The 12,275-nt window shown below is 48.1% G+C and overlaps 1 protein-coding gene across 1 annotated transcript in view; it reads right to left on the bottom strand.

The window, feature by feature from the left end:
* LOC135257914 (leucine-rich repeat-containing protein 7-like) overlaps positions 1 to 12,275 on the bottom strand; it is a 29,231-nt gene that overhangs the window by 5,742 nt on the left and 11,214 nt on the right. Inside the window, exons 2-19 of the mRNA XM_064341130.1 lie at positions 10,516 to 10,718; positions 8,771 to 8,888; positions 8,442 to 8,520; positions 7,333 to 7,422; positions 7,093 to 7,149; positions 6,529 to 6,592; positions 5,801 to 5,875; positions 4,803 to 4,947; positions 4,607 to 4,679; positions 3,710 to 3,839; positions 3,187 to 3,302; positions 3,003 to 3,072; positions 2,534 to 2,633; positions 2,244 to 2,365; positions 1,620 to 1,847; positions 1,131 to 1,229; positions 773 to 884; positions 77 to 257 (exon numbers count right to left, since the gene is read on the bottom strand). Coding sequence (XP_064197200.1) covers positions 77 to 257; positions 773 to 884; positions 1,131 to 1,229; positions 1,620 to 1,847; positions 2,244 to 2,365; positions 2,534 to 2,633; positions 3,003 to 3,072; positions 3,187 to 3,302; positions 3,710 to 3,839; positions 4,607 to 4,679; positions 4,803 to 4,947; positions 5,801 to 5,875; positions 6,529 to 6,592; positions 7,093 to 7,149; positions 7,333 to 7,422; positions 8,442 to 8,520; positions 8,771 to 8,888; positions 10,516 to 10,718 — 2,062 coding nt within the window. The remainder of the gene's footprint in view (positions 1 to 76; positions 258 to 772; positions 885 to 1,130; positions 1,230 to 1,619; positions 1,848 to 2,243; positions 2,366 to 2,533; positions 2,634 to 3,002; positions 3,073 to 3,186; positions 3,303 to 3,709; positions 3,840 to 4,606; positions 4,680 to 4,802; positions 4,948 to 5,800; positions 5,876 to 6,528; positions 6,593 to 7,092; positions 7,150 to 7,332; positions 7,423 to 8,441; positions 8,521 to 8,770; positions 8,889 to 10,515; positions 10,719 to 12,275) is intronic.

Genomic DNA, 12,275 nt, shown 5'->3' with positions numbered 1-12,275 from the left:
AATGTGTGTGCGTGTATGTGTAAAAGTGTGGGTGTGTGTGCGCGTGAGTGCTGCAGTGAGGGGCGGGACTGCCTACCTGCTGGCCCAGTGCGTTGTGGGTGTGGCCTCTTGAGTGGTGGTGGGCGGGGCAGGGCGGGACCCTGGGGGGTTGGAGGAGATGGTGGAGGCCTGAGAGGGGGAGTACTCTGAGGACGGAGCCGAGGAGCCACTGGTGTTCAGGCACTGCGCTTTATCAGCGTCTGACTCCTCTGCTGACTCTGTGAATGCAACACATCCCAGGGTCACATGACCGCAGGAAAACAGGTCTCATGACCGCAGGAATAAAGAGTCGCACGACCACAGGAATAAAGTGTCACACGACCACAGGAATAAAACGTCACATGACCACAGGAATAAAGAGTCACATGACCACAGGAATAAAGCGTCACATGACCACAGGAATAAAGCATCACATGACCACAGGAAAAAAGGGTCACATGACTCCAGGAATACAGGTCAGATTGCCACAGGTCTTATAACTACAAGAAGAGCTCACGTGACTACAGGAACATGGGGTTACAGGATTACAAGTATAAAGAGTCACATGACTGCAGGAATAACGCATCACATGACCACAGGAATAAAGCATCACATGACTGCAGGTAAACAGGTTGGATGACCTCAGGAATAAAGTGTCACATGATTCCAGGAATATGGGTCAAACTTTGCTTGAGGCCCATAACTAGGCCTCAAGCAAAGTTTGGTCTGAAATCTGAACATATTTTTTTTTCACCTTTTTTGTTTTTTCCCAGGACGATGGCCTTTGGCTTGTAGATGGGGGGCTCCACCAGAGTAGGTCTCATGTCAGAAATGCGGATGTCATTCGGGGAACCACATCGGGAGTCCTGTGGAGAGACTAGCACACTGAGGAGAGACCAGCACACTGTGGAGAGACCTACATAGTGCCTCCTGTTTCACAATGGGATACCTTCTAAATAATGCAGTAATGTGGAACCTTCACACTAAACCTAATTGCCTCTCCATAATGTCAGTGGTGCAGGCTGATGGAACTGTGGCCCTCTACCTCATGGAATTACATGTCACTGCATTACATGACACCCAACTGTTATACCTCACTGCATCACACCTACCTCTGAGCCCTCTGCTCCTCCCTCCTTCTCCACAGAATGCCGCTGGCCTGGCTCCAACCTCATGGTCTTCTGGAATTCTTTAGCCTCTCTATCAGTTGCCTGGCAACAGAGCACACAACTGGTCACCCCCTCCCCTCATGACTGAAAACAGGTTCGGATCAGAGCGCATCAATGCTGACCTATTCAATCCCCTGCCCGGCTCCAGTGTTGCTGGAAGCTGTGATTGGCTGGCTGGCTTTATCACAGACTCCACAGACACAGCAGACACTCAGCTCTTCTTAACATTGAAAATTCCACCTCCCTACCACTGAAGCCCAAACATTTCAACTGGATGCATCTCTTGAAAATGTGAGTGACCAAGTGCAACATTCTGTACTGTAATACATCACAGGTAACTCCTCTCTCCTGCAGTTACAAAGCAGACCAGAGAGGGCTAAAGAAACACAGGAGCTGGATATTTGGTGAGGCTTTAGAATCTGCTGCCAGTACCTTTGCGTTTGCCTCCTTGGGCCCGGTTGCAGCCGCGGTCACGGTTGCGGTCGGCCACTTGTGCTCGTACTGGTCCATGCCGTGAAGCTCCATGCCTGTTTGGGCGGCGTCTTTATCAGGGCTGAGGGCGTGGCTGCCGTCTTTGCCCACCGTGTTCTGTATGGACTTCACCATGTTCTTCAGGTCCTCCGGGTACGGCGTAGGGTATCGCTTCAGGTTTATCTCCACCTGGGAGGAAGGCAGTTATTACATGTGTGGAGACATTAGCACAGCAGAGGTTACTGTGTTTATTACACATTTGCAGGCGTATGGACCAGAGAATTTGGGGAACATCTCTTGATTTCGAGTTTAGCCCTTTGAGGTGTAAGATCAGAAATATGTGATTAGAATTCTCTTAACTGAACATTCAAATGCTGATACTAACAATCACTACTGGTAATTGAAAGCAATGGAATTCTAGAACTTAGAATACTGAAAAAAAGACTGTAAAGAACCAGCTCTAAAAAGGGTGAATGCTGATGTGCGATGCTGCCCACGCAGCGAGGCTCTGTAAAATCACTCCTGTCTTCTGTGTCTGTTTCCTCAGGTGTGCCGGCATTTGGGTCAACATAGCAGGACGGGTACCTTAACTTTCCCAGCATTCTCCTCCTCATCCTTCTCCTCAAAGTCAAAAGCCACTGTCATTCGCTGCTGCCGTTGCTCCTCCCACAGGGCAGGGTTAAAGCTGTCACTGTCTGACTGGTAATCTGTGGAAGGTGGAAGGAAGTAAAGTCATGCATTTAATTTGCATTTCACAGAGGTGTCAACACACTGTAAATTTACAAACAGAAAGGATAATACACAGCAAATGAGCAGCAGCAGTGTGCGTGTGCTGTGTGGATTCCCCTGGGGGGGGGGCATGGGGGGGCACCCACCCTCGTCCCGACGGGGCTGCTGCGGGAACATGTAGTTGGTGAGCACCCTCTGCTTGGTCTCCGGATTGGCCTCCGATTGCAGGGGGATCAGCGCCTTGGACTACAGGCCAAGGGTCAAAGATCACACACACTGACTACAAATATAGGCCAAAGGTCAAAGATCACGCACACTGACTACAAATACATGCCAAAGGTCAAAGATTGCAAACATTGACAAAAAATACATGCCAAAGGTCAAAGATCATGCACATTGACCGCAAATATAGACCAAAGGTCAAAGATCCCTCACGTGGAATACCATCACAGGCTAAAGGTCAAAGGTCACACATGGACTACAAACAGCCTATTGGTCAAAGTTCACAAACACAGACTATCAACACCTGCTCAATGTCAAAGGTGACACAATGGACTAAAAACAGACTTGTATCAGGCCACAGAAAAAAACCCTTTCTGTGAGGACAGCTCTCACCTGATTGTCTGACAGCCACAGAGCAGAAAGATCCTTCAGCTTGGTGAAGGAAAAGGGCAGATTCTTTAACCTGCAAGAGCAAGAAAGCAGGTCTCGTCTGTGGTTCCTCAGTGCAGCCGTGCGGTCGCTCCACACACCTGGGAGCTCTGGCCTGTGCTTAATGAGTGCGGTCGGCAGGTGTTACCTGTTGTCGCTCAGGTTGAGGACGCGCAGTTTGGTCATCTGCCCGATCTCCTCGGGCAGACTCTGCAGCTTGTTGGAGCGCAGAGACATGACCGTCACGTTCTTACAGCTTCCGATCTGGAGAGCCGAGAGAGAACACAGGGCTCGAGACAAAGCAGGGTTCCTGCGTTTACCTGTCTTTACCTGTGTTTGCCTGTCTCTACCTGCGTTTACCTGTCTTTACCTGCGTCTACCTGTGTTTGCCTGTCTTTACCTGCTTTTACCTGCCTTTACTGTGTTTACCTGTGTTTACCTGTCTTTATAACTGCTTGAACTGGAAGTTTTGCAAAGGAGAAAAATGGCATTTTTCAACCCCAATGAACATTGGCATTGCAATGGTTCTGTTTTTAAAATAGAACAAAACTTGTGATTTAACAGTGACATATCAATATATCATAACATCATTTCTTTCAAAAATGGTCATGAATGGCTGCCAAAGGTTACCATGGTAACAGCCACTTCCTGTCCCTCACAGTAAAGCTTACCTCTCTGGGCAGCTCAGACAGGAAGTTCTCATCGGCAGCAAAGGTGCGCAGGTTGTGCAGGTAGCCAATGGTCGGAGGCAGGGACTGAAGCTCATTGCCGCTGCAGTCAAACTCGTCTAAATGTGATAAACTACAAAAAGGGTTTTACACAGAACAACACATGGGTTTGGGCTCTGTACACTGGTTGTACACTGATACCATGCTCCTGTCAGACCACAGGTGAGTCACAGAAGGAATCCCTCCCACATTAAGTAATACCACCACATCTTCACTTTCCACCTGAATCTGATTAAACGTTTTCAGTTGGCAAGCTGCATGGTGGCTCTACCAGTTAAGAGTCCATGCTAGTGCATGGGTGCACTTTATGGTCTTGCTTCTGTTAATTACTGCTCTTGTGCACAAATACACTCTATGGTCTGCAGGGCCCTGATGGTCTGATATCTGTTACGGCACTGGATAAGAGTGCACAAATACGTCTGGTATCTGTTAATTCATACAGGCATTCCAAATGGGGGAAAAGCATACTATTTTAAGTTTTAAGTTCCAATGAGAAATACAGCAAAACCAATATCACAGTAATAAAGTATAACTATAGCTGCATGGTATTACGCTGTGTATGGAAATATGAAAAAAGGGTTTAACTAAACTTTATGTCTCGGGTGCTAATATTCAACCGCCATTGCTAGCAGTAAATCAGTAACTGAACCATGAAGTTTGAACAGCAATCCTTTCCTTTACATGGATCGATCTCGTTTAATGCTACATATTGCTGTGCTTTTCGGTTCACTGCCAATGCTCCTGTCATCAAAGCAATCACTGTCAAGGCCAAGCATGTGCAAAGAAGCCCTGTGGGCTGAGCTGGCCTGCAGAGTGGCACCGTCACGCAGACAGACTTACCTCCCGATGGTGTTGGGCAGTGAGGACAGCTGGTTCTCATCCACTTTCAGAGTGGTGAGCTTTTTCAGCATCCCTGCGACAGAAACCAGCGCTAATGAGTGGCAGTCCTCGCTATAGCGCCCCACACAACTGACCTGCTGGCTGAGCAGTTATACAGTAGCACAGCAGGGGGCAGCACCGAGACTTCTCCCCTCACCTATGGAGTCGGGCAGTTGTTGCAGGCTGTTGAAGGAGAGGAGCAGATCCTCCAGAGCCTCGCACCCGGATATGTCTGAGTCGACGGACTCTATCCGGTTCTTCGACAGGTCCAGGTAGGTGAGGTGTTTCAGCCGGCCGATGAACTGCAGACAGACAGGAAGCGGGTTCATCCGCGTCGCGGTCGGGGGTGGCGCAGGCGGCCATTTTAACGCGCGTATGACTGACTGCGCAGATCGCACACCCCCTCGCCTGTGGATCTGCTTTCAGCTCCAGGAATCTGGGCTTCCACAGCCAAATTAGGCAGGACTGCAGGCTAACCTTCATCTCCAGAAATAATTTCACAGTTTTTCCCAATATAACCTTCATTTAAACAGGCGGTCACTTGAGATTAGAAAAAAATCTTTTTCAATGATCAGCAGTCCATAGTCAGACAAATGTCGATATACAAATACCACCAAGCCTAAAATAATCCAGGCAGGGGGTATCTGGATGGCTGTATCAAACTCCCTGCATGAACAGATGCTCTGAAATCTGACTCTCAATTCACATTTTTGCAGGGCAGATATTTTCACATGTAAAGTCTGATGTGTATCATCATTTCCTGTGACATTTCCTCAGAATGGTGTAAATGAGAGAGGTTAATAACTAAAACACGACATTAACAAAAAACATCACACCGCACAGGAACATTGACTGTCACAGTTAATATAGTAATGAAAATAAATTATTTCAAAAGTGAAATCAATTAATTGAAATAGCCTAAATCAACCAATTAATTAATTAAAAAACAAAATCAATTAATTAATACATAACACAAGACACTCAGTGTGTGAGGTGTGTCTTTAAGTGGATTTTAGTTCCATCCGTTGATACACTCACTATTTAATAAATAAAACTTCTTAATAAATAAATCTGCTGTATTAATGAGCACTCCTCCAGGTGTCCCGCCCATCCACCCACAGGGGGCGGGGACTGCCGCAGGGGGGCGTGGCCTACCCCAGGTAGTCTCTGCAGGGAGTTGTTGTCCATCCATATCTCCTTTAGGTGTTGGACCTGCTCCAGGACATCGGGCTGAAACAGAACATACTAATCAATCCCAGCTCTGTCTCCTCAAAATTAACCAATCACAGTCCTGTCTCATCAAAATTAACCAATCGCAGACCTCTACAAAAATATATGTATCACAGCCCTGTATCTACAAAAATGTACCAATCCCTGCACTAACCAATCACAGCACTGACTATTAAAAATGAACCAATCACAGCACTGTCTCTGCAAAATAAACAAATGACTGCCCTGCATCTACAAAAATGAAAATCTCCTAAAAAACTAACCAATCACAGCACTATATGCCCAATATTAACAAGTCACCACCCGATCTCAAGAAAATCAATTAAATCACAGTCCTGTCTTCCCAAAAATGAACCAAATACAGCCCTGTCTTCCCAAAAATGAACCAATCACAGCCCTGTCTTCCCAAAAATTAACCAATCACAGCCCTGTCTTCCCAAAAATGAACCAAATACAGCCCTGTCTTCCCAAAAATGAACCAATCACAGTTCTGTCCTCCCATTCTTAGTAAGCCTGTAGCGGTTTTGTCAGCCAGTGGCTCCTGCAGTCCTTTCTCTGGTAAGAGCGACGCCCCTGGAGGTGTGTGCAGTGCCCGGGGAGTCAGACCCGCTCCCACACCCCTGCGGACGCCCGCGAGCGCCCTGGTCTCTCACCAGCTCCGAGAACTCGTTACTGCCCAGGTCCAGCCGCTCCAGCTGTGTCAGCTTGTGTAAGGACCTGCGTGAGACAGGAAGCAGTCAGTCAGCTTGTGTAAGGACCTGCGTGAGACAGGAAGCAGTCAGTCGGCTTGTGTAAGGACCTGCGTGAGACAGGAAGCAGTCGTCGTGTGTAAGGACCTGCGTGAGACAGGAAGCAGTCAGTCGGCTTGTGTAAGGACCTGCGTGAGACAGGAAGCAGTCGAAGGTCAGTCTGTTTGTAAGGACCTGCGTGACACAGGAAGCAGTCGTCAGCTTGTGTAAGGACCTGCGTGAGACAGGAAGCAGTCAGTCAGCTTGTGTAAGGACCTGCGTGAGACAGGAAGCAGTCAGTCAGCTTGTGTAAGGACCTGCGTGAGACAGGAAGCAGTCAGTCAGCTTGTGTAAGGACCTGCGTGACACAGGAAGCAGTTGGTCAGCTTGTGTAAGGACCTGCGTGAGACAGGAAGCAGTCAGTCAGCGTGTGTAAGGACCTGCGTGAGACAGGAAGCAGTCAGTCAGCGTGTGTAAGGGCAAACTCACTTTGGCAACGTTTTCAGGTGATTCTCTCTGAGCTCCAGAATGCGCAGTTTGGAGAGTCTGAAACACAGAGGGAGAGAGAGAGAGTGAGAGTGTGAGAGAACGCACACAGATGTGTGCATGCACACGCACACACAAGCACGCGCATGCACACGCATGCAGACGCACGCACACGCACACACAAGCACGCGCATGCACACGCATGCACACGCACGCACATACACGGATGACGGTGACACTCACTTCCCAAAGTTTGGGGGCAGGGATTCGAGGAAGGCATCATTGAGGAAGAGCTGTGTCAGGTTGATGAGCTGCGTGAATCCGTCTGGGAGTCTGCAGAGAGAGAGAGAGAGAGAGAGAGAGAGGGAGGGAGAGAGAGAGAGAGAGGTAGAGAGAGAGAGAGGGAGGGAGAGGGAGGAGAGAGAGAGAGAGAGGATGGGTGAGGGAGGTGAGAGAGAGAGAGAGAGGGAGGGAGAGACAGAGAGAGAGGCAGAGAGAGGATGGGTGAGGGAGGTGAGAGAGAGAGAGAGGGTGAGCAAGGGGGTGAGACAGGGAGAGAGAGAGAGGGTGAGAGAGAGAGAGGGTGGGTGAGACAGGGAGAGAGAGAGAGAGAGGGTGAGGAGAGAGAGAGAGAGAGGGTGAGTGAGGGGTTGAGAGAGGGAGAGAGGGTGAGTGAGGGGGTGAGAGAGAGAGAGGGTGGGTGAGACAGGGAGAGAGAGAGAGGGTGAGTGAGGGGTTGAGAGAGAGAGAGAGAGAGAGAGAGAGGGTGAGTGAGGGGGGGTGGGCTATGTGGGTGGCTGGAGCCCTGACAACCAAGCTCGGCGATCGCCATGGAGACGTGAGAAGCTCCTGAAAGCTAGCGTAATTGGCCTGCCTGGCAGTTTGCAGCACGTCTGAGCGACGCAGAGCACAGCAGAGCACAGCCAGTGAGGCGGGCTCCAGCAGAGCCTACAGAAGCCTGATACTCAACCCCATACTCTCAGCATGACAAATACTCAACCCCATACTCTCAGCATGACAAATACTCAACCCCCTACTCTCAGCATGACAAATACTCAACCCCCTACTCTCAGCATGACAAATACTCAACCCCGTACTCTCAGCATGACAAATACTCAACCCTTTATTCTCAGCACAGAAAATACTAACCCCCCCCGTGTTCTCAACAGAAAATACTCAACCCCGTATTTTTCAACAAAGGAAATATACCTCTATCAATACACCCAAACAATAACTGTAGTTCTATCTGTACACCTCCACAATAACTACACCTCTACCACTACACCAGTGTGGGTATTTTACATACTCCAGTGTGGGTATTTTACGTACTCCAGTGTGGATATTTTACGTACTTTGTTATCGGGTTGACACTCGCTTCCACCACAGAGAGACATTTGCAGCCCTTTATGTTGTCTGGGAACTCCTGAATGCCTTTAAGAGAAGTCACAGGTGTTAGAGAGCTGGAATGGACAAAACAAGCCCACTTCTTCTGCAGGTCTTCAGAAAAAGTCCATTAGGCAGCCAAACAGTACGAATGAAGTCATCCTGAGAGTGATCGTGTCACATCAGACTAGCATCAGCAGAGCTACTTAGAATAGTAGGGCACTAATATGAGAAACAGGCAAACAAAACCCAAAAACCAAACAGACCAGCGACGGCCTCACTGCCGCCGTTGACTGACCGTTTTTGCTGATGTCCAGCTCCTTGAGGTTGACGAGGCTGGAGATGGTGGTGGGCAGGTTGGACAGGTCGTTGTCCGCCATGCTCAGCTTCCGGAGTGCTTGGCAGCTGAAGAGTTGCTGGAAATCAGACAGACGAACCGTCACTCACTCTGCTGCAGACACGGAACCGCTTTTTGGGTCAAACTTGCTGTAGTCCACTGGAAATGAGACTCTCCCAAATTCTGTTACATCAGGAATGTTAAAAAACAACAACTCCCACAGGGCTTGGCATGTCTTATGTTGTTTTCAAATTCATCTTTCATCCAATGGCCTTAGATGGTCCAATAAAGACCTGTAGGTCTTTGATTCTTTTAAAAGAAATGCTCCATTTTCACAAATATTTAGAACAAAACTATTCTGTTTGTAATGCTTATGTAAAAATCAGACTTCACGGCACCTGCAGCAAGTTTTTATAATTTTACAAGCATCTGAACAGTTAAATTATTTAACATAATTATTTGACTACGGTCGGGTCCTGCATATCCCATAATGCACTGCAGGGCACACGATTGCACGTAACATAGATCTGTGTCATCCTCTGCCCCCAAAAAAATTAATAGGGTAAATGATAACTATTTCATAACGATTAATTAACCCTTATTAAATTAACCTGTACAGAAACTGAACACTGCAAAGCTGAAATCAAACATTTTCAAGATAATGCAACACTTCACTGTACATAGGCCAATATACAAATAACTAATGACTACATTGCTGTGAAATATATTCATCATATTTTTCCAAAACCACATATCTACAGTACATGCATGTCGTTGCCCAAGAAAAGGTTTAAGAGATGAGTTTGAGTTAAGCAGTTCCACAGAATCCCTCCAGGGGGCGATGTTGACAGCCCTGCTGCAGACACATGCTGTGTCTCCCCCTCTGGTCTCTGTCCGTGGTGCTGACACAGAACAAGAGCAGGGAGAGGACTAACTCACTTAAAGACATAGGGGTGTTCATTCATAAAACTAAAAAATAAATACAGAACGCCAGCTGAGAAGGAGATGTTTTTATGAATTTGTTTTAAAGAATACGACCTCCCCCACCACCCCCCCAAAAAAACAAAACAACCTCACAATCATTCAGGTATGATAGCTCCCCCTCACTCAGCCTGACGGGGGCTGGTTGTCATGGAGATGTCGTGCTGTTCCAGTTTCCATCGTGAGGCTTTTGATCCACATGGTGACAGGAAAACAGAACAATGTAATGTCTCGTTTCCATGGCGATGTGATGTTGGGTTACAAAGAGTAAACACAAAAAGGGGGGGGGGGGGGTTGTAGCCCCTACCTCTCCAACATACCCCCCTCCAACCCGCCTCCCACACACACACGCACACACACACACGCCCAGTCCAGGGCTCTTATAGTGACAGGACGCGTTAGACAAAGGAGCATGTGTGCGTTTGTGTTTGTGTTTGTGTTTTCAGCTGGGAAACTGCGTTGTAGAGATGCACGACAGCGCAGCCGTAGTGTTCTGCATGGCTGTCACAGACAGCAGAGAGAGACATCACCTTGGGCAGCTCCTCGATCTGCCCCCCCCCCCTCACCTTCGGCAGCTCCTCGATCTGCCCCCCACCCCACCTTGGGCAGCTCCGATCTCCCCCCTCACCTGGCAGCTCCTCTATCTCCCCCCCCTCACCTTGGGCAGCTCCTCGATCTCCCCCCCCTCACCTTGGGCAGCTCCTCGATCTGCCCCCCCCCCTCACCTTGGGCAGCTCCTCGATCTGGTTGGCGTCCAGGTAGAGCTCCTCCAGGGTGCGCTCGAAGCTGAAGATCTCCTTGGGCACCTGCTGCAGGCTGCAGTGGGAGTAGTCCAGCACCGAGATGACCTCCTCCTCACCACGGAAACAGCGGCAGGGCACCAGCCGACCCATGATCTTCCTCTTGGTCGTCATCTCCAGGCACTGCACTGAGGAAGAGGAGGGAGGGGCACACAGACAACAGTAGCGGAATTCAGAGTGTTACCTCAACTCTCACAGCGTTAAATCAACACCAACACTGTCAATGTGAGTCCAATGGGGACAGAATCTGCTCCACAGTTCCTGTTTGTGGGAAATGAACATTTAAATAAATAGACAAACTGAAAGCAATCACACTAATAGTAAAATGGACAATTTTGTTTATGAATGAGCACAATGACCATGGAATTTCTGGCAAACGCCTTCTTCACGTGCTATTATTTGCACAAGAAACTGAAATGATCCAACACCACAAGGACATCTTTACATAACACACCGACATTTTCCTGTTGCTGACAACATGGAGATAAACGAGTGGTCAACTGTCAGAAAAGAGAATTTAAATTCTGTTCCTCCCGCCCATGGATCACATTCTGCCGCACTGAGGGTCTTTTTTCTCTGCGCTCTGATTGGCTGATGGGAAAGACAGCCCCAGTTGGACCAGTGTGTCCTCTGAGCTGATGCCGCTCCCACAGCCTGCCGTCAAACGCAGCCATGCAGGAAGTTCACACCAGGACTGCGCGTGGGTCATGATTGATCAACGTCACTGATTGGCCGGAGATCCCGCTCACCTGGTGACCCAGGTCTAAAGCAGTCTCCGATTGGAGGAGAATAATGAAAACCAGCAGCACGGGGGCCTGATTTGAGTCTCTCTGAATGGAAGATAATTAGACCAATCAGAGGCTCTACATTCAGGCAGACTATTCTTAGGTTTAATGATAGCTAATAAAACGAAGGACGCATACTTCAGCTGTTCATGAATATTTAAAAAATCAGTGAAAAACAGCTTGTTGCAGCAACGTTCATTACTGCAGGTGTTTTACCTGCTCAGTGTACAGGGACACTTCCTGTTCAGAGCCCAGGTGAGAGCCCGGAGACCACTCTTCCTCACTGCCTTTGATTTGTCATTAAAGGTGCACTGCATTATGGTAGAAAAGACAATATGCACGAAGAAGGTGTATTTTGCTGGAGGGGGCAGTGGAGCTGGTGTGTTTTCTTTAAAAAAAAAAAAAGAAAAAGAAAATCAACAGTCCTCAATCTGTCCAAGTGGCCAGGTTTCTACAGTTGCCATAGAGACTAATGACGTGCGCACACCTTCATAATATCAGGCCATCATATCTCCATTCATCCCCTCTTCATCTCAGAGCAGTTTAACTTTCTCCATTTTATCATTCTTAATTACTAGTCTTTATTCACTACATTACACGTAAATTACATTCAGGGATTTATCAGACACCCTTATCCAGAGCGATTTAGAAAGCTTACCTTTATTATTCTTTTAGAAACAGCACAACCCACTAATACAGCTGGATATTTTACTGAGGCAATTCAGGTTAAGTTCAGGTAAGGTCAGGGGTAACCCCAGAGTAACAAATCCTGTTCCCTACCCATAATTCTCCAGTTTCTCCCTTCACTCCCCAGGCTGAAATGACCTATCGCTGTTGTTAGCCTCTGTCAGAGTGCACTTTAGCTAATAATATAGCACGTTAGTGCATACGTTAGCACAT

The sequence above is a fragment of the Anguilla rostrata genome, chromosome 6, assembly GCF_018555375.3.
Source record: "Anguilla rostrata isolate EN2019 chromosome 6, ASM1855537v3, whole genome shotgun sequence".
NCBI lineage: Eukaryota > Metazoa > Chordata > Actinopteri > Anguilliformes > Anguillidae > Anguilla > Anguilla rostrata.
The sequence above is the reverse complement of the archived record's forward strand: the minus strand, read 5'-3'. Positions and strand labels throughout refer to the sequence as shown.